This window comes from Phyllobates terribilis, unplaced genomic scaffold (genome assembly GCF_046119375.1).
Source record: "Phyllobates terribilis strain yellow unplaced genomic scaffold, ASM4611937v1 Scaffold_2__4_contigs__length_985480577, whole genome shotgun sequence".
Taxonomy (NCBI): domain Eukaryota; kingdom Metazoa; phylum Chordata; class Amphibia; order Anura; family Dendrobatidae; genus Phyllobates; species Phyllobates terribilis.
In genome coordinates, this window is record NW_027362762.1 from 481,285,073 (window position 1) to 481,312,127 (window position 27,055).

The 27,055-nt window shown below is 45.0% G+C and overlaps 1 protein-coding gene across 3 annotated transcripts in view; it reads right to left on the reverse strand.

Annotated features, from left to right (window-relative positions):
- Positions 1-22,871: 22,871 nt before the first annotated feature.
- The window catches only part of RSRP1 (arginine and serine rich protein 1), a 37,231-nt gene continuing 33,047 nt past the window's right edge, over positions 22,872-27,055 (reverse strand). For all 3 annotated transcript variants that reach the window (XM_073665851.1, XM_073665834.1, XM_073665838.1), the window contains one exon: positions 22,872-23,289. In XM_073665851.1, the coding sequence (XP_073521952.1) occupies positions 23,271-23,289 (19 nt within the window). In that variant the 3' untranslated portion in view covers positions 22,872-23,270. The remainder of the gene's footprint in view (positions 23,290-27,055) is intronic.

Below are 27,055 nucleotides of genomic sequence, written 5' to 3' on the forward strand. Positions count from 1 at the left end.
GTGGCTGGACATGGCGTAGTGAAGACATGCTTCCTGTAGCTCCTCAGCACTATCTGCATAACAATCGGCATCTGCAGCAAAAAAAGCAAGAACCTGGTCCCAACTGTATTGAACTGTACCTCACTCACTCACAGAGACCAGAGTCAATACCACCCACTCCAGCCAGAGCCGATGGAATCAGAGAGACTCTCTGCTCATTGCTCACTCCCTGCACCAGAGATTGAGGAGGACACTACACTACACCAGATGACCGGGCGTTTGGAGAAGGAAACCTCACAGGGTCTCGCCTGCAGCGAAGACACTGGGACAGTGTCCAGAGAAAGGGTTCAGAGGAAGTGGCGCCATTACAAGATGGCCGCCACAACGTGTCTGCCGAGAGATAAGTAGCAGTCAAGAATCTCCAGCGTGTCTGCACCTCCTGCCTTCGGCTGCCTTCCCCATACATTACCCCCTGAAAGGAGGAACCAAGATGTGGAGGTAACGGATCAGCACACCGGGGGCCTCCTTTGCCATTAATAGATCTGGAGGTAGCTATTCTGCGCCAACCCTTCCTGGGCCACATATCATAAAGCCTCACAGTCAAGAGGCTTTAATGAAAGTCAAGAGCATCAGAGTCAAGAGTCTCTAATGAAAGAGCCTCACACTCTCTTTTATTAAAGGGACGGTCCATGAGGATACTATGAAATCCCCACAGCACTGATCCCCCACATTATTCCCTTCCCCACAGTTCCCTGATACCCACAATGGGGATGTGAGCCAGGCTAGCTTAGTAGAGGAAGGAGAAGAGTCCTGGATGTTGCCCCATTTAGGGATTCTGCCCGAATCCCCATCAAGGTGGTCCACGGGCTCCTCATGGGCTGAGATACCCCTCACTTATATGCAGGATCTGCATTGGTTCCAAAAGCATCTCACAATGTGGACAGTTTACCCATTTCTGACCCATCTCAATCCACTTTTGTCATAGCCGCTGGAGAGGGGATGCTGCTAGTACATAGGCCTAAATTACATTATGATACTGCCCAGCAGGGTCAGCACCGTAGGAGAGGACACCTACTTCTCAAATCTTCTGACACAGATGACGACAGACGGCATCACTGGCCGATTCATGGGCTCTCTTACAAGTGATACCAACCAAAAGTGATATATCGGCCACCCAGGCTGTTGCTGAATGTAAACAAGATTTCGGCCAATTTTGGTCTGACCGCTCCTCACTCACCACTAGGGTTGATGTCCTATCCCAAACGCAAGGGACCAACATCTCTACCCTACAAGATGCTGTACGAAGTCACTCCAACAAAATCTGGACGATCTGGAAAATCAAAACAGAAGGAACAACCTCCCAATCAGAAAATTGCCTGAATCAATCAACACTGCTGACATCCCATTCATCCTCCTGAATTATGCCAGATCTTTCACGTCACATTCTGGTGCAACACTTAGCGCTCAAGCCTCTATTGGATACTCTGCGAAACAAATGAATTCCCTTTTGGTGGGGTTTTCCCATTTCCATAACATCCCGCAAAGGAACGCAGCCCTTTATGTTACGCACTCTAGAGGACTCACCAGCATTCCTACTCAGTTTGGACTTTCAAATGTCGCTCTACCCCACTGGCCTACTTTTACGCAAAATCCACCAGGCTATAGGAGCGGATAAAGAAATTCCTCAGCTCTCTCTACATCTACACATCATTCAGGTCTTCCCCCTAGAGGTGGACGCCAAGGAAACAGGAAATGCCCCCCTTCCAGATCCCAGGATGCAAGAGATGCTACCTGACTCCAGACTGTATCCATTTGAGAAACCTCCCAACCGATGAAGTCTAGTGATGCTGTCAGCACCATTTCTTTGGACTCAGAATAATAGATTAATGGCAGAGAACCTAGTTTTTAGTTTGCCCAAGGCCTTCATTGATTTTAGATTTTTTTGGCTTATTGGGTTCTCTTAGTATTCACCATACCCATTATCTGAGTTGAAAGCAATGATGGATAAAGGAGCATCAGCTAACGCTCCCTGTCCCATTGTTCCCCCTCTGCGTCTGATGTCTCAGGGCAGCAGGCGCGATGATGCCATCACAATGCGCCCACTGTACCGAGATTTACAGAGGAACTGAAGACACCATGAAGAGCCCGGAGCAGCGGGGGAATGGGCAGAGGTTAGTATTTATTTTTAATGTGGGGTCTCTAATACTGTATAAAGCACTATGTGAGGCTATTGTACTCTACGGAGCACTATGTGAGGCCATTATACTCTATGGAGCATCATATGGGGCGCATTATACTGTATGGAGCATTATGTGGAGCCATTATAATGTATGGAGAACTATGCAGAGCACTACATGAGGCCATTGTACTGCATGGATCACTATGTGGGGCCATTATACTGTATAATATATAATGCGATGGGGGTCACCATTCTTTGTCGGGGGGATTGACGGGGGTACAGTCGGGTCATCATACCATGCGTGTGGAGGGTACTGTGGAGGAATTCACTGTAGGGATATCTTACTTTGTTTGGGAGCAGGGCACTTTTGTTTGTATCATACTTTATTATCTGTATTATTCAAGGTTTTTTATCCTTTTTTATTAAAGTACATATTTAAATTAGGACATTGGGTCATATTCTTTTTACTGCTTTTACATAACATATTATATTATTCCAATATTCTATTCTAAGATCTATTAATTAAAATGTACTTTGTTCATGGGACAAGCCCTTTAAAGGGGTATTCCCATCTGCAAGATCCTATAACAAATCCTATATGTCTCTTTCCTCATATACAGGGCATTACAGGACCTTAGGTATCCATGGTTATGACCACTAGCAAATAGCTAACTGTCACTATATCAGTGGTTGAAACCATAGATACCCAAGATCCTGCAATGCCTGCACATGAGGAAAGAGACCTAGCAAATCAGAAAAACTATACTACATTTCTAATTTGAGGTTTTATTATTATTACACCTACTACATATTGGGATTGGATATTGGAGATGGGAATACCCCTTTAAGTTTGTTTCCATATGAAAAAGTTCATCGTTATATTCGATAAGGAAAAATTTCCTCAATTGTAGACATTTTTTTAATAAATATTAGAGTTGGTCTGTGACTTTGTCCAAGCTTTTAATTTTGGCCCTCTGTGTATTTGAGTTTGACATCCCGGCTCTAAACTTTATAATCTGGCTTCCACAATCCTAGACATAGGCGGCCATGTTAATATGCCCACTCCTCTTGGCCTCCATTGGAGAGGTATCAGGAAATAAAAGTCCAGGACCAGATGGTCTTACAACAAAATTCTAGAATGTGGGATGATGTTCTCTGAGCATGTGGGATGATGTTTATGTTTCACTACAAGCTCCTCCTCAAGAATCCTGGAGTAACTTTACCAAATAACCCCAAGGAGGTGGAACTATTTCTCACCAGACTCGTTAATTGTGGCAAGTCCCCATGAGCGTCCTTGGCTCCAATAAACAGCTGCGCCTCAATCCTAAGCACTGCTAGATCAGACCATGACTCTCCTATTCTATTCAGCCATTGGACTGCCAAAGTGTGAAACCCTGGCAACCTATTCAAAGGGTACGCCAGTTTATTTACCTTGCTCATAGTTCATAGAAAATCTTTTGAATGGTTATTTTTCCTTTGTTATGTTTGCTCTTGATTTTGGTTTTGTCTCTAAATAAAGCATTTGTCCTCTCCAATAGATTTGTCACCTGGTTCTTTGGTTTCAATCCTAGTTTCCGTTCTTGATCTGTCTTATTACTACAGTTCCTTCTTATCTTCTGGCTTACACAGTTTACTATGATTTGTTTTGACCACCCCTGGCAATTTCTTTTCTTCACTAAAACAAAACAGCCAGCAAGCGGTGACAGTTAAAGGGAATCTGTCACCAGGTTTTTGCTGCCCAATCTGAGACAAGTATAACGTAGAGACAGAGACCCTGATTCCAGCAATGTGTCACTTACTGGGCTGCTTGCTGCTATATTGATGAAATCACTGTTTTCTCTGCTGCAGATCTAACAGTTCTCTGAATGCTGAGCCCTTTGTAACCCCACCCCCACCCCTGATGGGCAGCTCTCTGTACATGTATAGTGCACACAGAAAGATGCCAATCCGTGGTGTGGGCTGAATTATACAGCGATCACGAATATGCTTCACTACCTGGCAGCAGGCTTATTAGTCCTCTAGTGATAATCTCTTGCTGATAAAAAAAAAGTGATTCTATCAAAACTACAGCAAACAGTCCAGAACGTGACACATCGCTGGAATCAGACTTTCAGCCCTTACATCATACTGTTTGCAGATTACATAGTGATAACCTGGTGACAGATTCCCTTTAAATATAATTGCCTTTCAAAATGAAATTTGAAATTAATTTTCATTCCAGAATGTATGAGGATATAGGGACATCTAGTGGTCATTATATAGAATGCTTTCAATCATTAATTGCATGTGAACACTGTATCATAATAATAATAATCTTTTTATTTACATAGCGCCAACATATTCCACAGCGCTTTACAATTCAGACATTTTACAGACATTATGGGCTCTGTCCCCATTGGGGCTCACAATCTACATTCCCTATCAATAGGTCTTTGGAGTGTGGGAGGAAACCGGAGAGCCCAGAGGAAACCCACACAAACACGGGGAGAATATAAACTGCTTGCAGATGTTGTCTTTGTGGTATTTGCACCCAGGACCCCAGTGCTAACCACTGAGCCACCGTGCTGCCTGTGCTACTGTACATGTACACACTTATTTTTCTAGCCGAAATAAATTCAATTTGTTTAGAATCATTTTTACATTGATATGGAAAAAAAATTTCAAAGCTCCATTTCCGTAAATATGAATTCTATGGCTCACATTAAGTGATATTCCAGCTTTGATTTACATTGCTGAGCAAGTCTAATATATTCACATTTGAGGGTGTGCATACCATACAGCCACCTCCCCCCCTCCCCCAATGCAGCAGCTATACAGTCCAAGAACAAAGCAGGACCTACTTCTAGTTACCTATCAACAGGGTGAAGAGGAAAACGTTCATTTCTGATTGGAATTGTAAGACGACGAAGGCAGTCAGACGGCCCATTATGAAGGGATAGTCTGGCATGATCTGCAGCAACATGAGGGCCCATTTTGATTTTTGCTCTTAATGAACATCTTTTGCCATCTGCGCACCCGAAAATTAGTTCGTGTTAATTTAGGTTATAACTTACATTTCTTTTTGGTGCAAATGTTAAATTTAACAGTTTGCAGAAAGCCACACCCTTTTCTGCTAAGCTGGTCCACTTTTATCCAGAAATCTATTCAAACTTACTGTGTGTTATAGATCTTAATGTCAGTGAATAATAGACCTTTGAGTTAGTGGCATGGATTGCCAGCGCCGCCTCACCCATGGATGGTTAGACAACAAATTAAAAAAATGTTATACTTTGCTTTTAAATGTACTTTATATTTTAGCACCATCACTAATCCTAGTCGTAGTCCTAATTAGACTTTAAAAGCTCATTACAATGATAGTGGACTTTTTTTTTTTTTTTTTTAAAGGGGACATGGTTTTTAAATTTGGGACAGCTCCCCCGGCAGGTCTGTCTGTCTAACAAAATTATTTCAAGTGAGAGGAGAGCCAGTGAGCTGTGGGAGAGCACAGTGCATCCTTTTACATCTTGGTCGCTGCCTATGCAGAACCTAGTAGTTGAGATGAATATGTCATACAGGGCCATCATCAGGGCATTACCGCCATCACTGCTGTATGGGGCCCGGTGTACAGAAGTAAAGAGCTGGGGTCCGGTCCAGGGTCCCCCTTAATTGCTTCTACTCACAGGGCCCAGGGTATCGTGTGCTGGAGTGCGGCATACATCTTGACGCAGGGAGCCTTGAAGCTCTCACGGCTGTCAAAACTGAACTGCTGTGTAGCTCCAAGGGAGTCCCTCCGCCTCTGCTGTGAAGCACTGGAGACGATGCGTACACGATTACAACTCGCCGGCATCCAGCGCCAGTCCAGAAGTGGAGCTGCAGGGGATCATATGAGGAGGCACTTAAAAAAAAATTAATAGAATTAATTAATTAAATGGTTTTGGGGGAGAGCACATGATGAACTGGGAGTGGGGAAGGAGCAAATGACAAATGTGGGGGGATAGGGAGAGCAAAACAATGACGAATTGAGGGTGGGAGAGCAAATAATGAATTGAGGGTGGGAGACGGGAACAGCAAATGATGAATTGAAGGTGGGGGTGGGGAGAGCATATGATAATGAATTGGGGGTGGGGGGAGTAAATGATGAAGTGGTGGAGAGAGAAGACATGAAAATGAATTGGAGCGGAGGGGGGCATGTAAATATAATGAATAGGGAGAGTGGGGGGTGTTGAGAATGATGGAGTGTGGCTGGTAATGAATTGGGGGAAAGAGTACAGGTTCTAATTAATTTATATATTTATTGGGTGGGGAAAGTGGTTATTTCTAGTTAGTGGGGGCGTAGTGGTGCATTACAATTTATATTTGGAATGGTGGGTTGCATAATAACTAATTACATATTAATGGTGGGTGCACGTCTGTATGCAGCTGCGTAGTGTAGAAGTTGGGGAATGTGCTCTAGATAACTGTGTGTTATTTTATGCAGAGACGAGTCCTGGCTGGAAGAAGTGATGGCGGTCTGTGCTGGATGAAGGAGAAAAGCGTAGCTGAAGGACTTCACCTAGAGACGTCACCAGTGAGTCAGTGCATTACATGTACACTTACACTATATACTATGTACCGGGCTCCTGTGTATAATGTCACTGGTGATCACTGTATTACCTGTACACTATATACAGAGCTCCTGTGTATAATGTCACTGGTGATCACTGTATTACCTGTACACTGACACTATATACAGAGCTCCTGTGTATAATGTCACCGGTGATCCTTGTATTTCTGGTACACTATATACAGAGCTCCTGTGTATAATGTCACTGATAATCCCTGAATTACCTGTCCACTGACACTATATACAAAGCTCCTGTTTATAAGGTCACTGGTGTTCACTGTATTACCTGTACACTTACACAATACACTGTATCCCATATACAGTGCTCCTAAGTATAATGGCACTTATGGCAATATCGGATTATAGCATTCGTTCACTATGTGGTGGCAATATGTTGTCTGGTCACGGTGTGGAGGTATTTGTTCATCGCATGTGGTATTATTCAGTCACTATGTGGGGGTAATATGTGGTCTAGTCATGGTGTGGCGGTATTTGTTCCTTGACATGTGGTGAGCACCTTGAGTCCCCAGGAGCTTCACAGAATTTTACAACTTTGATCTGTGAAAATGAAAAAAAAAAATTTAATTTTCACAAGGATAGTGTAGCGTCGGCGTCCCTGCCTCCTGTTAGGCAGGGACGCTGTTCCCCTCACATCTATGCTCTGTGCTCGGCGTCTTGCTCCCGCTCTGCTGGCAGCGCGCGCTGCTTCCCGGCCACGGTGCTTAGGGAGCGCGCGCTCCCTCTCTCTTAAAGGGGCTGCGCGCGCCGTCCTAAGGAGTCCCCGGCCAATGGCCGGAGGACTTCACCATATATAAGGCACCTCCTCCAAAATGGAGGTGCCCGAGCAATGTTGTTGCAAAGCCTTCACTCTGCTTCAGCCCTCAGGTCCCGTTTCCAGTTACCTGCCAGTCACCTGCCTGTTACCTGCCAGTCACCTGCCAGATTCCTGCTTGATACCTGCCAGATATCCGTTTACCTGCTTGCAAGCCTGCGGTCCGACGGTCTGCCTTCCGACACCTGTCAGTCTGTCTATGGACCAGCCTGCCCGCTCACCTGGGAGTGCTCATCTGCTACCTGCCTGCTAGCCTACCTGGAGGCTCCGCCGTCACTTGCCGTGACCACCTGCCTATCCAGAGACTCTTGTCTGCTCACCTGGGAGCGCTCATCTGCTACCTGCCTGCTAGCCTACCTGGAGGCTCCGCCGTCACTTGCCGTGACCACCTGCCTGTCCAGAGACTTTTGTCTGCTCACCTGGGAGCGCTCATCTGCTACCTGCCTGCTAGCCTACCTGGAGGCTCCGCCGTCACTTGCCGTGACCACCTGCCTGTCCAGAGACTCTCACCTGCTCACCTAGGAGCGCTCACCTGCTACCTGCTTGCTAGTCTACCTGGAGGCTCTGCCGTCACTAGCCGTGACCACCTGCCTGTCCAGAGACTGTCCCTGTCACTTGCCGTGAGTACCCGTCCTTCTACCCAGAGACTGTCCCTGTCACTTGCCGTGAGTACCCGTCCTTCTACCCAGAGACTCTCCCTGTCACTTGCCGTGACTACCTGCCCTTCTACCCAGAGACTGTCCCTGTCACTTGCCGTGATTACCTGCCCGTCTTCCCTGGGAGCCACCCGCTTCCTTACAAGGACCGCCCCCTTGTATAGTTGCTCAGAGGTTCCGCCTCCCAGACCCATTACAGTTTGCTCGGGCCATGGAATCCGGTGGCTTCCAAGCTCCCTCGCTCTCGGACCTATGTCATGAACTGTCCCGTCAGAGGTCCCAACAGGAGTCCATCCTGAGTCACCTGCGGAGTGTCAACTCTCGCCTGGACACTCTGTCTGCTCCACCTGCAACCACCGCTAGTGTCATGACTCGCAACCCGGCAGCACCGCTGCCCACCAATACCATGGCATCCTGTCCCGGACCCCGGCTTTCTGCACCTCCTCGTTTCGGAGGTGACTCCGCTCAAGCTTGGGGCTTCATAAACCAGTGCACCCTGCACTTTGAACTCTTGTCCCACCAGTTTATCTCCGACCGGTCCAAAGTAGCCTTTATCATGTCCCACCTCACGGGGGAGGCTCTGGCTTGGCTAAATCCGCTGTGGGAGAGAGGAGATCCCCTGGTGTCCGAACGGCCAGCCTTTCTCACGGCTTTCCGGAAAGTCTTCGACGAACCCGGACGGAAGACCTCATCCGCATCGTCTCTGCTACGCCTCCGTCAAGGAGATCTCATCGTGGGCCAATATGCCATACGGTTCCGTACCCTTGCTTCGGAGCTGGCCTGGGATAACGACGCTCTGGTGTCTGTCTTCTGGGAGGGTCTGTCCGGCCGTATTAAAGATGAACTCGCCGGTCGGGACATTCCTACCACTCTCGACGACTTAATAACACTTGCCACCCGGATTGACATCCGATTCCAGGAGCGCGCCAAAGAGGTCACCCGTGAGAGGAGGTTTCCACGTCTAGCCCCCACCTTCCAGAAACCCTTCACTCCCTCCGTTACTCCCCAGGCACACTCACCTGAGCCTATGCAGGTCGACCAGACCAAGATGGTCAAAACCCGTCAAGACTTACGCCGTGCCGAGGGGAGCTGCTTCTACTGTGGCAGTAAGGAGCACCGGATCCGTTCCTGCCCAGAGAGGTCGGGAAACGCCTGTGTCTAGGATCGCTCAGAGAGGTCGCCCTAGACAAAAGTAAACCCTCTCCATCTCTGATGCTGTCAGTCTCTATCACCTGCGGAGAGAACCGCTATTTCGAACTGGCTCAACTTGACTCAGGAGCTGCTGGAAATCTCATTTCTCAGTCTCTGGTAGAGAAATACCGCATTCCCACCAAACCTCTGGCCGTACCTTTATCTGTCGCCGCCGTGGATGGGGGTCTCTTACCACATCCCATCCAACTCATCACCGAATCCATAACGCTGCAGGTGGGAATGCTGCATTCTGAGAGCATCTCCTTTCATGTTCTGCCTGGACTCTCTCACGCACTCTTGTTAGGCCTACCTTGGCTCCAGAGACATGCACCCGTGCTTGACTGGCAGACCGGAGAAGTCCTTCGCTGGGGACAGGACTGCCATAGGACTTGTCTAGTTCCCGTTCATCCTGCTCGTCCTTCTCCTACCCCAGTCAGTCTACCCGGTCTACCGGTTCCCTATTGGTCTTATGCGGATGTCTTCAATAAAAAAGAAGCAGAGACATTCCCCCTCATAGACCATACGATTGTCCAATCGACCTGATACCCGGCTCTACTCCTCCCCGTGGGTGTATCTACCCTTTGTCCGCAGCGGAGACCCGGTCCATGTCAGAATATATTGAGGAGAATCTGGCCCGGGGATTTATCCGGAAATCTACCTCCCCGGCGGGAGCAGGCTTCTTCTTCGTCAAAAAGAAGGACGGCTCACTCCGTCCATGTATAGATTATAGAGGCCTTAACCAGATTACAGTGAAGAATAAATACCCCCTCCCGCTCATTTCTGAATTATTTGACCGCCTGAGGGGGGCTAGAATCTTCACCAAACTGGATCTCCGTGGGGCGTATAACCTGGTCCGTATCCGTCAGGGGGATGAGTGGAAGACGGCATTCAACACCAGGGACGGCCACTATGAATACCTGGTAATGCCCTTCGGTCTCTGTAACGCTTCTGCCGTCTTTCAAGAGTTGGTCAATGACATCTTCCGTGACCTTCTCTACTCCTGCGTGGTGGTGTACCTGGACGACATCTTGGTCTTCTCTCCGGACCTTCCTACTCACCGGAGGGATGCTCGTCAGGTCCTGCTCAGGCTCAGGCAGAACCACCTCTACGCTAAATATGAGAAGTGCATCTTTGAGCAGACCTCTCTTCCATTTCTGGGCTACATAATCTCTCAGACCGGCCTACAAATGGATCCTGAGAAACTGTCTGCCATCCAGAAGTGGCCCCGACCAGAGGGGTTGAAGGCTATTCAGCGGTTCCTGGGCTTCGCCAAATATTACCGCCTCTTCATACCGCACTTCTCTTCCCGGACTGCCCCTATCTCTGCGCTCACCCGTAAGGGTACTAATCCCAGAAGATGGCCGCCCGAAGCTGAGGAGGCCTTTCTTTCCGTAAAACAGGCCTTCTCCTCCGCCCCGGTGCTGCATCGTCCGGACGGCAACAAACAATTCTTCCTAGAAGTTGACGCTTCCTCCTCCGGAGCCGGGGCGGTACTTACCCAAAAGTCATCTTCCGGAAGAATGGTAACCTGCGGTTTTTTCTCCAAACTCTTCTCCTCTTCTGAGCGCAACTATTCTATTGGAGACCGTGAATTGTTAGCCATTAAGCTGGCACTGGAGGAGTGGCGTTACCTGCTCGAGGGGGCTCTTCACCCGGTAATAATTTACACGGACCACAAGAACTTGGCTTACCTTCAGAGCGCCCAGAGACTTAACCCGCGCCAAGCCCGGTGGTCCTTGTTTTTTGCCCGCTTTGATTTTGTTCTTCATTTTCGCCCGGCAGACAAAAACATCAAAGCTGAGGCCTTGTCCCGATCCTTCCTGGTATCTGATCTAGAGGAGGAACCTAAGCACATCGTTGATCCCGCCAGAGTAATGCAAGTGGCTCCCGTGAATCTAAATCGTCTCCCTCCCGGTAAGACGTTTGTAACTGTACCTGATCGGAAGAAGGTCCTACACTGGGGTCACTCGTCTAAGCTAGCTGGCCACGCCGGTCAGAAAAAGACCCTCCAGCTCATTACCCGGCATTACTGGTGGCCTACCCTGCACAAGGATGTAATAGACTTTGTTTCTGCCTGTGTGTCCTGCGCCCGCAACAAAGTTCCGAGACACCTGCCAGCCGGGTGCCTTCTTCCTCTTCCAGTACCTGCTGCCCCGTGGCAGCATATTGCTATGGACTTTATAACGGATCTTCCTGTCTCTGCCAGTTGTAAGGTCATTTGGGTGGTCGCTGATCGCTTCTCCAAGATGGCGCACTTCATTCCCCTGCCGGGTCTCCCGTCTGCACCCGAACTGGCTAAAGACTTTATCCGCCACATCTTCCGTCTCCATGGCCTGCCCCTCCACATCGTGTCATATCGTGGGGTTCAGTTCACCTCACGCTTCTGGAGAGCCACATGTAAGTTGCTTGATGTCACTCTGGACTTCTCCGCTTACCATCCACAGTCCAATGGTCAAGTGGAGCGGATCAATTAGAACCTGACCAGTTACCTTCGGCACTTCGTTAATGCCCACCATTCGGACTGGGTGGATCTCCTACCATGGGCCGAGTTCTCTTACAATAATCACGAGAGTGAATCTTCCTCCAAATCCCCGTTTTTTGTAGTCTTCGGTCAGCATCCTCGGATCCCATTTCCCGTCTCCACCTCGGTGGACAATCCGGCTGCGGAATCTCTCGTTCGCGAATTCTCCTCCATTTGGGAGAGTACCCGATCCGCACTCCTTCAGTCGTCCGAACGGATGAAAAAACACGCTGACAAGAAACGCCTGGATCCTCCACAATTCCGTCCTGGAGATAAAGTCTGGCTCTCGTCCAAATATGTCCGGCTCAAGATTCCCTCCTACAAGTTAGGGCCTCGGTTCATCGGCCCACTGGAAGTTATCAAACAGATCAACCCGGTGGCCTATAAATTAAAACTCCCGGCCAACTTACGGATCCCTAACTCCTTCCATGTATTTCTCCTCAAACCCGTGGTACTTAACTCTTTTTCCAAGTCTACAGGTACGCCTCCTGCTCCGGTTTCCGCTGAGAACGAGTTTGAGGTAGAGAACATTCTGGCCACCAAAAGGGTAAGAGGAAAAACCTTTTTTCTGGTAGATTGGAAGGGGTTTGGTCCTGAGGAGAGAACGTGGGAGCCCCAGGAGACCATCCATGCCCCTCTCATCCTTGATAAATTTCTCTCTGGCCTAAAGAAGGGGGGGCCTAAAGGGGGGGTACTGTAGCGTCGGCGTCCCTGCCTCCTGCTAGGCAGGGACGCTGTTCCCCTCACCTCTCCGCTCTGTGCTCGGCGTCTTCCTCCCGCTCTGCTGGCAGCGCGCGCTGCTTCCCGGCCACGGTGCTTAGGGCGCGCGCGTGCGCTCCCCCTCTCTTAAAGGGGCCGCGCGCGCCGTCCTAAGGAGTCCCCGGCCAATGGCCGGAGGACTTCATCATATATAAGGCACCTCCTCCAAAATGGAGGTGCCCGAGCAATGTTGTTGCAAAGCCTTCACTCTGCTTCAGCCCTCAGGTCCCGTTTCCAGTTACCTGCCAGTCACCTGCCAGATTCCTGCCTGTTACCTGCCAGATTCCTGCTTGATACCTGCCAGATATCCGTTTACCTGCTTGCAAGCCTGCGGTCCGACGGTCTGCCTTCCGACACCTGTCAGTCTGTCTATGGACCAGCCTGCCCGCTCACCTGGGAGCGCTCATCTGCTACCTGCCTGCTAGCCTACCTGGAGGCTCCGCCGTCACTTGCCGTGACCACCTGCCTATCCAGAGACTCTTGTCTGCTCACCTGGGAGCGCTCATCTGCTACCTGCCTGCTAGCCTACCTGGAGGCTCTGCCGTCACTTGCCGTGACCACCTGCCTGTCCAGAGACTTTTGTCTGCTCACCTGGGAGTGCTCATCTGCTACCTGCCTGCTAGCCTACCTGGAGGCTCCGCCGTCACTTGCCGTGAGCACCTGCCTGTCCAGAGACTCTCGCCTGCTCACCTAGGAGCGCTCACCTGCTACCTGCTTGCTAGCCTACCTGGAGGCTCTGCCGTCACTAGCCGTGACCACCTGCCTGTCCAGAGACTGTCCCTGTCACTTGCCGTGAGTACCCGTCCTTCTACCCAGAGACTGTCCCTGTCACTTGCCGTGAGTACCCGTCCTTCTACCCAGAGACTGTCCCTGTCACTTGCCGTGACTACCTGCCCTTCTACCCAGAGACTGTCCCTGTCACTTGCCGTGATTACCTGCCCGTCTTCCCTGGGAGCCACCCGCTTCCTTACAAGGACCGCCCCCTTGTATAGTTGCTCAGAGGTTCTGCCTCCCAGACCCGTTACAGATAGCAGAAGATAAACCCCAAGATATGTTGTTGCATTTCTCCTGAGTACACAGATACCCATATGTGGTCAAAAACTACTTTTGAGGCACCGTGCAAATTTCAGAAGGGAAGAAGCATCATATTGCAGTTTACATTTTGCTGGAATGGTTTGAGTCGGCCATGTCACACTGGCAGAACCCCTGAGGTGCCACAACAACAGAAACCCCCCATATGTGACCTCATTTTACAAACTACACCCCCAATGAATTCATCAAGGGGTGCAGTGATCATACTTGACACCATATGTGCCTCAGAATTTTAAACCATTGGGTGAAGAAAGAATACATTTAATTTTTACCACTAAAATGTTGTTTTAGCCCCAAGTTTTTAAGTTTTCTAAGGACTAATAGGAGAATTTTTTACAGCAAACTGAAGAGCATTTTTTTCTGAGTGCAACAATACCCTACATATAATCGATAAATACTTTTCAGGCACACTGCAAAGCAAAGGGAAGGAGCGCAATATTATGGTGCAGATTTTACTGTTTTGGTTTGCAGGTGCCATGACCAACTGGGAGAGCCCTTGAGGTGCCAGAACAAAAGAAGCCCCCATAAGTGACCCCATTTTACAAACTACACCTCTCAATGAATTCATCTAGGGGTGCCGTGATCATAATGACTCTACGGGTCTCTGTCACAGACTTTTATACCATTGGGCAGTGAAGAAAAAATAATTACATTTTTACCACCAAAATTTTGTTTTAGCTCCAGATTTTATATTTTCACAGGGGAAGTGGGTAAAAAAAAAAGATTTGCACCAAAATGTGTCCCACAGTTTCTGCTGAACGTGGCAATACCCTATATGTTGCTGTACAGTACTGCTTAGCCACACGGCAAGACTAGGGAGGGGCAGAGCGCTATTTGCCTCCTGGAGCGCAGATTTTCCTAGAATAGTTTGCGGACAAATTATACAGAATCCCTAAGTGCTAGAACAGCAGAATCCCTGCTCAAGTGACCCCATGTTGGAAACTAGAGCCCTCAAGGAATTTTTCTACAGGCGTAGTGACCATTTTAGCTCCATGGGTGTTTTCCAGAAACAAGCAGAAGTGGATGTTGATAGTGAAAATTGCAAACTGCCGCTGTAGTGACCAGTACGTTGTAGTGTACAGCTCATACAGGCACCTGTAAATTAAGCGGGCTCTCATCGCTACAGAAATGCCAAACATGTGGACGCTAAATGAGGTTTAGGCACACTGGGGCTCAGAAGGGAGGGGGGGGGGCATTTGGATTTGGGAGTGCAAAATTTGTTGTATTTTTTGGGGGGGGCAAGGAGCCATAGCGATTTTCCAGAGCCTTTGTACTACCAGTAAAGTGGAAGCCCCCTATATTTCCATTAACAGATGATATACCCGAGTGGGGTTTTTTTTCTTTTGGATTGAGTTGAAGCTTTTGTTGGGAACATTTTATATAACATTTGGGATCACATTTATCCTGCACTCTACGGTGAGCACTTACATCGGGGCTACCATCTAAATATCCAAATAACGTGAATCAGATCAAATCCCCGAGGGAACCATTCACTAGAATGAAGCAGCAGAGTTACGCTGGACTCCATCTGGCCTCTGTTCAGCATTGTCCTTTTCAGAACTGCACAAAACTGTGGCAGACGGCAAGTTAAAAGACGGACACCACTTGATCACAGGCCAAACGGCGTACACAGTGCCTCCATCGGCCTCATTATAGGGAATCTTCCGCCAGGGGTGTCGTTTGAATCACGTATTTCAGAGATTTACACGGAAACCCAGTGTAAAGCGCTCAGCGTAGAGCACAGGATAACTGTGTGCTGAGCCTTACTGCGATCCTTGGGAGGCAGAATGAACAAATCAACAGTAGATCGAGAATTGGTTTTATTCATTTTTTACACCATTCCTCATGCGGTATAAGTGATTAGACGATTTGATTACAGCAATACCAGATTTATATATATTTTTTTATGTTTGCAACTAGTATTTTGAGACAGATTATTTTTCCAGATTTCATCTAACAGTCATGTGAGGGATTGTTTTTTGCAGGACGACTTGACATTTTTATTGGTACCATTTCCAGACAGCTGACATGATGTCATCACTTTCTTTTATGATTTTTGGGAGGCAGAATGAACAAAACCCAGCAATTCAGGAAGTTTGGGTTTTTTTTAATGCCATTCTGCATGCAGTAAAATTGATGAGGCATTGTTTGGGTCAGTAGGATTACAGCGATGCCACATTTATATAGTTTTTGTTAGGTTTTGGCACTTTTACTCAAAAACGTTTATAAAAAAAAATATATATATATATATTTTTGCATCGTTAGATTCTGAGAGCTATAACTTTTAATTTTATGCTGATCGAGCAGTATTGGGTCTTGTTTTTTGTTTTTGCAGGACAAGATGATGTTTTCAGTGATACCATTTTTATTTACAATAGTCTTTTTGATCACGTTTTATTACACTTTTTGTTTGGCGGCATGATGAAAACGCATCGTTTTTTGCCTTTCACTGACGAGGTTAATTAGTGTGACAGTTTTATGGGGCAGATGGTTCCGGAAGCGGCGATACCAAACGTTTGGTTTTTTTTTTTACATAAAATTACAAATTTATCAGTACAATATATACAGTAGTGTTCAAAATAATAGCAGTCCAATATGAATAACCAGATTAACGACTGTTTTTGGTATAAATGATACTACCACATGTCAAACAACTTACCAGTTAAAAATTATATACATTTTTCATCATGTTTTGAATTAGAAAACAGTGCGCAATGTTCCTAATGCATGGAAATAAAAACTAGTATAAAGATTTTGTACTTCGCAGTGTGTTCAAAATCAGCAGTTATTATTTTGATCACCACTGTATGTACAGTGGCATGTAAAAGTTTAGGCACCCCTGGTCAAAATTACTGTTAACAGGTGAACAGTGAACAGATAAGCAAGTTCAAGATGAAATGATCTCTAAAAGGCCTAAAGTTAAAGATGACACATTTCCTTTGTATTTTAGGCAAAACATATATATATATATATATATATTTCCATCTTTTACATTTTAAAAGTTACAAAAAAGAGAATGGGCCTAATGAAAAAGAAAAAAAAAATATATATATATATATTTTTTTTTTTAAAAGCCATGTAAGTCCACCATAGTCCAGGGAATGTGCCGTAGTTCACCAATGTGTAACTGAAAAACAAAAAGAGAAAAAAAAACAAAAACACTATGTTTACACTATCCCTCATTCACCAATGTATTTGAAAAAAAAATGTTCCCACACAGATCAGACGTAGTCCAGCGATTCCGAATAGCAGTAACATTACTGCTATTCAGAGTTGCCGGCTATGACTTGATCGCTCATCAGAATGGCCGACTCACGCTGCGGGAGACCCGGCGGCTCTGAACAGAGGTGATGTCAGTAACTATACCACTCAAGAGTCACGCTGCCCTCTGGGGACCCGGCGACTCTGATGAGTGGTATAGTTACTGACATTACCACTCATCACAGCTGCGGGGTCTCATGGAGCGGCTGCTGGTACAGCGTATCGTGCTTGCTTCTCTAAACAAGACTCCATAGCCTTTGGACGTCGGATTCGGGGATCGTCTTGGGAACACCATGGACTACGCCAGACGCACGTGGGAATTTTTTGATGTCTAATAAATTGGTGAATGAGGGACAGTGTTGTCTCTCTTTTTAGGTTTTTCAGGTTTCCATTTGTGGACTATGGTGGAAAAGTATGGGATTTTTGTTTTTTTGTAATAAAATTGTGAACTAGAGAAAGTGTCAGGGAGTTTTATTTCTTATACAATAAAGTCTTTTTGTGTGTTTATTTCTTTAGATTACTGTGTTAGTTACGGAGAAGTCTGTAAGACACCCCCATTACTAACACCAGGTTTTGATATCAGGCAGCTGCTGACAACCCCAAAACCCATTACCTTAATTGCCAGAAGCACCAGGGACATCCGGAAGAGTCGAGGCGAAACGCCAGAGTTGGCACATCCAATATGATGCGCAACCTCTGGGACGGCTGTGGGTTTGTATTTCTAGGCTGGGAAGGGCCCAATAACCATGGACCTTCCCAGTCTGATAATATCAGCCCACAGTTGTCTACTAGGTTATCAAAATAGGGGGGGGGGGGTGCATTTCATTTTTTATTAGGTGAAAGCATGATACAAAGCGTGACTATAAAGTACATATGAAAAGCACTAAAGGGTGACATTTTAGAATATGTGGGGGTGGGAGGGGTTGAAATTATATGTCTGCCGTATATGTTCCATTTTTTGGGGGGAGGGCACTTGCCTGCTTCAATTCCCTGGTTCCTTTGAAATGTGTAAGTAAAAATTGAACGGCATATAGATGGTCTGTGTGCAGTCAGTTTTTTTTTTTTTCTCACACCCATAAACTTGCATTGCCGAGTATCATCCGATATACGCAGTCGATCACAGTAAGCTGCAGTTTTTTTCCTGGTGTCGATTAGACTCAAGAAAAAAATATATATACACAGATGAGCACTGCCTAAATGAATAACATTGGTCAGAGAGCAATGCAATGTATTCTCAAATTGCACTCCTCCATATTATACACCAGTGTGAGCGAGCCCTTACACTGTCAGAATGCCTTTTAGACAATGCTCCTGACCTCAGACAAATCGAACATCAAGAGGAAGTCAGAGCAACTCCAGCCCTGACTTCCTGTTAATGTTCGATAAGACCGAAGGCAGGGATAGTAAAGCCGGCACAGAGTGGCACGCGAGCCCTGCACCCAATCTCACAAGAGCCCCGGGAACGCAAGTGCGCTGGAACTGCACCAGAGGAGAGTATAAGTGGTTTCATGTTAACAGAGGTAAACATTCAGATTGAGAAGAGTTGTAGTTGACATCCCATTTAATGTACCGGGTCTACTCTCACAAAAAGGACTGTTTGGTTTATTATGTTTGGGGCTGACGAAAAGCAAGTTTTGTTTTGAAATTTTAAGAACATTTTAACCCCTTAACGACCGACAATACACATTAAAAAAGGCAGTTGTTAAGGGACCTTATTCTAGATCGCCGTTTAAATAAATTGAGATTAAAAGAATAGCACCGTCTGGCGTTGGTAATTCCCGTGGGGGAAAGCTGTGACAGCTTACACCCTGCAGTATCAGACCTGGCTGGGTTTGCGACTGATCGGTGCCTATTAACCCATTAAATACCATTGTCAATCGTGACAGCGGTATTTAAGTTGTTACAAAGGGGTCACAAGACCCCTCTTTGTAACAATCGGACCCCCGCGATGAGAATCGTGGGTCCCGATGGTTACTATGGTACTCTGAGGTCATGTGATAACCCCAGGGTACGGTGGCCTGTGAGATCCAGCTATAAGCTTCCAGATTGCTATCCAGCCTTATACTAGAAGCAATCGAAAATTATGTACCCAAAAATGTTACCAATAAAAACTCTAATTTTCCCAGCACAAAACCAGCCTCCACATAGGTCTGTCATCTGTCACTATAGGGGGTTCCCACGTTACTGGTAAAAAGACACTAAAAAAGCGACATTGCTCCCACACCCTTAAATAAAATCTAGTCAATTCTGCATTCCCAAAATCCAAAAGACCCCTCCTTCTGAGCCCCAATGTGCCTAAACAGCAGTAAGCAGCCACATGTTTGGCATTATTGTAGTGGGGAGAGAGAACTTAACAGGGTGCGTATCGGCAGAAGCAGAAGCTAGACATAATATATGGGGGCACTTACACTATATGGAGGAACAATGTATGGGCACTAAGCTGGCAGATTTTCAAGTCCCCTAAAATAAAAAAAAATGGCGGTTACAAAATAGTCACTGCAGCTGTAGGTGAATTCATTGAGAGGTGCAATTTCTACAACAGGGTCACTTTTGTGTTTTTTCTGATGTTCGGTCACCCGCACACTATTCTAGCAAAATCTGTTCTCCAAAAGCCAAATAGCGTACCTTCCTCCTCAGCCCTGATGTGTGGCCTAAGGCCATGGTCCCACCATCAGTATTTGGTCAGTATTTTTTCTCAGGAGTGGGAGCCAAAACCAGGAGTGGAACAATCAGAGAAAAGGTATAATAGAAACAAGTCACCAATTCTGCATTTATCACCCACTCCTGGGAAAAAATACTGACCAAATACTGATAGTGGGTGGTGGCCTAACAGTAATTTGAGGCATCACCGGTTTCATGAGAAATTGCACAATAAATTATGGGGTCCAGATTCTCCTATTAACCATTGTGTACCTGAAAAATTTGCAGCAAATACAATAATTACATTTTTTACCACTAAGATGTCATTTCCATTTCTCAATGTTATAAAATTCTGTGAGGCACCTATGGGTTCAAAATACTCACTACACCCCTAGATGAATTTCTTAAGCAGTGCAGTTTCCAATATGGGGTCACTTGGGGGGGGGTTTCTGCTGTTCTGACATCTCAGTGGCTCGGCTAATGGAGCCCACAATCTATTCTACCGGATTTCAAACAGTAGTGTACAACCACATATGGGGGACCGCCACAGTTGAGAGAAATTACATTAAAAATTGTGGGGTCCAGTGTCTCCCATTACCCCTCATGTAGATTATAAATTGTGCTAAAACAGCATTTTAGTGGAAAAAATATTTTTTATTTTCACATCTAAAGTTTTGTGAAGCACCTGTCTGTTAAAAATGCTCAGCAGAGGAATTCCTTGGGGGTCTAGCTTCCAAAATGGGGTCAGTTGTCAGGGGGTTTCTGCTGTTTTCGCATGGCAGGGGCTCTCCAAATGCGACATAGCATTCACAATTTATTCTAGACAAATAGTGCTCTTTCCTTTCCTAGACCTGCCATGTGCCCAAACAGAAGTTTTTGACCACATATAGGGTATCATTACGTTTGGGAGAAATTGTGTAACAAATTATGGGGTCTATTTTCACCTATTATCCATTATGAAAATTACAAATTTGGGGCTAAAACAACATTTTCGTGGAAAAAAAAAAAAATGAAAGATTTTCCATATGATGACCTAATGTTATCAAATTCTGTGCAGTACCTGTGTGTTCAAAATGCTCACTATACTTCTGGATAAAATCCTTGAGGGGTCACTTCTGCAGGGTTTTCTCTATTTAGGCACATCAGAGGCTCCCAAACGCGATATCGCATCTGCTCTTGACTACAGCCATTTTTGCGTTCAAAAAGTCAAACGGTGCTCCTTCACTTCCGAGCCATGCGCCTAAACATGGTTTTCCCCTACATATAGGGTATCTGCGTACTCTGAAGAAATTGCACAACAAGTTTTGGGGTTCATTTTATCCCGTTACCCTTGTTAAGAGAAAAAATTTGGGCTAAAGTGACATTTTTCTGGAAAAAAAAGTAAAAATGTTCATTTTTCCCTTCCACATTGCTTTAATTCCTGCGAAACACCTGAAAGGTTAATAAACTTCTTGAATGCGGCTTTGAGCACCTTGAGGGGGTGCAGATTTTAGAATAGTGTCACTTGTGGGCATTTTCTGTCATATAGCTCCCACAAAGTCACTTCAAATGTGAGGTTGTCCCAAAAAAAAAAAAAAAGTTTTGTAAATTTTGTTGCAAAAAATGAGAAATCACTGGTCAATTTTTAACCCTTCTAACAAAAAAAAATTGTGTTTCAAATATTATGGTGTTGTAAAGTAGATGTGGGAAATGTTAACTATTTTATGTGACAAGCCCTTTAAAGCAGAGAGTCAAGAATTAAAAGTTTGAAAATTGCAAAATTTTCACCAAATTTCCGATATTTTCACAAATAAAAGCAAGTCGTATCAAACAAATTTTTACTACCATCATGAAGTACAATATGTCACGAAAAAAAACAATCTCAGAATCCGTGGAATCCACTGAAGCGTTCCAAAGTGATCATTACGGTCAAAATTGGCTGTCACTAAGGGGTTAAACAACCTGTGCCTGTGTTGACTTAGCGGCTACTGGAGAGCATCACCCCTACAACATGGGGACATTTAAAGAAAAAAAAAAAAAGTGTACAGTGTTAGTGTTTTTGCCATGGTATTTTTTTCACAGACAGATAAATAAATCACAAATAGGGTTGAGCGAGTATGTTCTGTCCGAGTATGCTTGGGCCGAGCTCCGAGTATTTACAGCTGCTCAGTGATATGGTTGAATCGCTCCCGTGTGCATGATTTGCAACTGTTTGACAGCTTTAATACATGTGAGGAATGTGTAAGAAATAGACATTCCTCACATGTAATAAAGCTGTCAAACAGTCGCAAATCATGCACACAGGAGAGATTTAACCATATCACCGAGCAGCTGTAAATACTCTAAGCTCGGCCTGAGCATACTCAGCGAAAGGGTTAATAGAACATACTCGCTCAACACTAATCACAAACCCTCTCCTATCCTGTCATATACAGGCAGAACACAGATGCCCTCCATGTGCTGTATGTGATGGCTTTTTTATAATTCGCTCAGGCTTGCTTTTTTCATCAGTGCTGCTGGGGGAAGAGGTGAAGGGGGACCAAACCAAAAAAAAAAAAAAAACCAACACGTATCTGAATAAGGCCTTAGTATATGTAGGCTCATTACAAGCAATTGCACTGGAACACCTGAGCCTAGTTTGGCCAGTAGTAAAAGAAACTTGACATTTTACAGCAGAAAGTACAATGGTCAAAAACACCACAAGCTTCATATTTTATTTATTTTATTGAAGATACAGCTTGATTAAACAGCAAAGACAAACCATGTTGGCATCAGAATAATCTTTAAAACAACTGCCATGTTTTTAAACTACTGAAAATACTTTTTTGTATGAAGTAAAAAAAAAAAAATTGAATAAAAATAAAGTCTCTGCTGTAAACTACAATAAGTCTTAGGCCAGGGGCACATTAGCGTATAGCATCCGATGCAATTTGCTAATGACACTCATATCGAAAACTGCTGGGAGTGTCATTCTACTGTGATCCGATCCAGTCGCACGAGAGAATCGGATCACAGGTGATGAGGAGGAGAGATCAATGTCTCCATCTCCTCCATTGCCTATCTTGGCATATATCAGACTGCACTTGGATGACAGAATGCAGTCAGATGATTTTTAATCGGATTGTATTAGTCCGATTCATACACTCATGTGAGCGATCCCTTAACATAGGTCTACACCATAATGACAAATAAAGTGAAGATTCGGCTTTTTTTTTTTTTAAATTTCCATGCATAAACATATACTCGTTTTTACAGCGGAAAAAAAAAAGTGTTTGTTTGCCACCTGAAAATCTTGTGTCCATTACGAACTAGGCCACATCTGAAAAATAAGACCCAATATTCAAAAACTTACTATACACTGTCAATGACTGTGTAAAGGGTCATTCCCAAATAAACCAGTTAGAAACTACAATACTGCTACGCAGGAGGAAAAAAAAGCCAATGAACACACTATCATGCACAGCTTGCATGGACGGCTTTTGGTGATAAACGTTTAGAAAACTATTTTTCCAATTTGGTCACAGGATGCCAAAGCACGTAGGGGCTTTTAGGTTTCAACACTGTTACAGGTTCTGTGTTAGCATTTCCTCCTTTATTTTCTAATTTTGTCTTAGAATCCTGAAAGAAAGAAAAAGAAAAAATTATATATTAAATAGTCACACAATGATTCTCATCAGAATGTTAACATGCAGACTAAAGCCAGGTTGCCACAATGCAGACATGTTGCGATTTTTTCTGCTTGGTGTTTGCTTGAGTGTAGAATACTACAGTATTACATTTCAAAGTGGATAAGATTTCTATTGAAAAAAAATCACTGCAGAAATGTGCCTGCTCTGCAATTTTGAAGTCCACAGCAAGTAAATATTAGTTTTAATTGGGATTTTCCCCATTAACTTGACTGATAAGCAGAAAATCCGCTGGTAAACGCAACAGGAGGTTTTCAGTTTGTAGTCTGCACGTGACTATGAATGAGGTTTTATCCAAGCCAGCTAACCTGAGCAAACAAGGGGATGGTGGTGGAGTAAGTTGGGATTTTGAATTCTGCATTAGCCAAGCAGTGCTACAGAGCCACAGCATCAAAAGATTGCACCAAATCAACACCCACCATAGAAAGAAAAAAGAAAACGCTACAATGATTGCTCCCTAACACCACCACCACCCCCCTTCCCCCCCCCCCCACATACACACACAGTAGGGGAGGGTGTGTAAGGCTATGTGCCCACGATGCAGAAATGCTCCGGGTTTTTCCTGAGCGTTTCTGCATCTCCCTGGCAGAAAAAACGCATGCGGATTGTACATGCGGATGTGAAGCGTTCTTCACATGCATTTCCGCATGCGGGTTGTCAAGCGCTTTCCAAGCGATTTTAGCATCACTTAGAAAGTGCTTGACAACTTGGTCGCACTATATAAATCCATGCAAACAGCATGGATTTATATAGTGTGACCAAGTTAGTGAAAAAAAAAAAAAAAAAAAAGAATAAAAATGGTAAAAAAAAAAAAAACATATACTCCCCTTCCGATGGCCCCCTTCTCCGATGTGTCCGGTCTCCCCGGTGTCTCGCGATGGTGTAAAAGGACCTTCCATGACGTCATTTAGCCATGTGACAGGTCACGCGACCGCCGACGTCAGTGGTCGCGAGATCTGTCACATGACTGAATGAAGTCATGGAAGGTCCTTTTACTTCATCGCGAGCCACCGGGGAGACAAGACATACCGATAGAAGACTGCAGGACATCAGAAGGCGAGTATAATGTGTTTTTTTATTTAAATTTTTTTTTTCTCCTCTTCTCCAGACCCGGGTACCATCCGCACATTGAATCGCTTAATATCCGCATGTGCACATGTAGTCATGCGGATATTATGCGATTCAATGCAAGTCAATGGCGGCAATTACGCTGCGTGTCCGCAAAATAATTGGTAGTGCTGCGGATTTTTCCGTAACGACAATTGGAGAACATAGCAGACCTATTACCAAGCTTTTTTTTTTTTTAAGCATTTCTGGGGCGGAATTGCCACTGCGGAAACGCTTAAAAAACACATAGTGGGCACACAGCCTAAATGTTAAGCAACTGGCCTTGCTGGTGAAAGGTGCTGGCTGCATAACACAACCAGCACCTGCCGTGTGTGGTGTGGACGCCACACTGAAGCTTGCTCCATAAAACAGCACCCGACATGCGTTGTAAGTGTACAGCAAATATTGCCAAGTTGTTAAACTCCCAAAATATATTTAAACATTTTTTTAAAAAATTTGCCAAATTTTCACAGCTGATCAGAACTAAATTTCTGCATAAGTTAACATGTGGATGTTAGCACAGAAAGCCACAAACATCAGTGTTTGTTATCAATTAAACCCACAGTGCATAGTCACAGAAGATTTCTCTTAGGCCTCCTTCACAGTACTGAAAAAAGAAGACGTAGGGTTGCCCTATAATTACTAACCAGCAAAGGCTAAACAGACAGCTGTGGGCTGATATTAACAGCCCAGGAAGAGGCTATGGATATTGCCCTCCACCCCTCCCAGACTAAGATCATCAGCACTAGCCGTCCCAGAAATGGCGCATGCGTCAAGTCTGGCACTTAGCCTTGCTCTACCCACTTGCCCTGCAAGTGGGGCAATAGTTGTGGCATTGATGTCAGCTGTTTTATGGCCGATGACATCAAGACATGGAGAGGCGTCTATTAGACATTGCAATACATTATACCTGTGGAAAGAGGGAGAAAAGTGAAAGTCCCATAATAAAAAATTTGAAACTAAAAGATCATTTTTGTGGAAAAAAATAGATTTTTTAATTTTTCACAGCTCTATGTTATAAACTTCTGTGAAGCACCTGGGGGTTCAAGGTGTTCAGCACACATCTAAAATATGTTCCTTGAGGGGTCTAGTTTCCAAAATGGGGTCACTTGTGGTATGTTTCCACTGTTAGGCACATCAGGGGCTCTCCAAACGCAACATGGCGTCCACTCTTGAGTCCAGCCAAGTTTGCGTTCAAAAAGTCAAACATGCTCCTTCCATTCCGAGCCCTGCTGTGTGCCCAAATAACGGTATTCCCCCACATATGGGGTATCGGCGTACTCAGAGGAGAAATTGCAAATTTTATGGTCCATTTTCTCCTGATACCCTTGCGAAAATAAAAAAAAAATAAAATAATGGGTCTAAAGTAAAGTTTTTGTGAAAAAAAAGATAAACGTTCATTTTTCCTTCCACGTTGCTTCAGTTCCTGTGAAGCACCTGAAGGGTTAATAAACTTCTTGCATTTGGTTTTGAGCACCTTGAGTGGTGCAGTTTTCAGAATGTTGTCACTTTTGGGTATTTTCTGTCATATAGACCCCTCAAAGTCACTTCAAATGTGATATGGTCCCTAAAAAAAATGGTTTTGTAAATTTTGTTGGAAAAATGAGAAATCGCTGGTCAACTTTTAACCCTTATAGCTCCTTAAAAAAAATTTGGTTCCAAAATTGTGCTGATGTAAAGTAGACATGTGGGAAATGTTATTTATTAACTATTTTGTGTGAAAATTCAGAGTTTGAAAATTGCAAAATTTCCAGTTTTTTTTTTCACAAATAAACGCAAGTCATGTCGAAGAAATTTTACCACTGTTATGAAGTACAATATGCCACGAAAAAACAAACAATCTCAGAATCAGGGGGATCCGTTGAAGAGTTCCAGAGTTATTACCTCAAAGTGACAATGGACAGAATTGAAGAAATTGGCCCGGTCATTAACCTACAAAGTGGCCCAGTCCTTAAGGGGTTAATTGTATGAGGAGGGTGGAAGCTGTCAGCATGAAGGATAGTGTTCCCCATAGTTGGTTTCCTATATGTGATACTTTGGGTAAGAGAATCATGTATTCCGATTAGTTAGTTGGTATAGTGCGTAAATTTTAAATTGAATTGACTGTTATTGAGATATTGAATGAAAGGAGAAATGTCAGATGTGGAAATATTCCAAATAATTATGTCATCAATATATCTTAGATAAATAAAAATGGAAGAGGACATGGTAAATAAAAAGTTCCTCCCACCACGCCATTACCATGTTAGCGACAGAGGGGGAGAACTTAGCCCCCATCAAAGCACCACCGTTTTGAAGATAATTATTGTATGTTTAACCCCTTTCTGGCCCAGATAATACGTATCTGTGCCCTGGGCCTTATGCGTATTAATACGCTCTGGCAATTTCGCCCGCACACAAATGGTGCGGGCGAGATTGCCGCTGGGTTTCAGCTGATTGTTACAGCTGACACCCGATGCGTGCTATAGGCAGGGAGCGGTCCAACACCGCTCCCGATAAATTAACCCCCGAAATGCTGCGATCGAAATAGATTGCAGCATTCCGGTGGCAAGAGGAGGTAAATGTTATACTTACCTTCTCTGCCGGCGTCT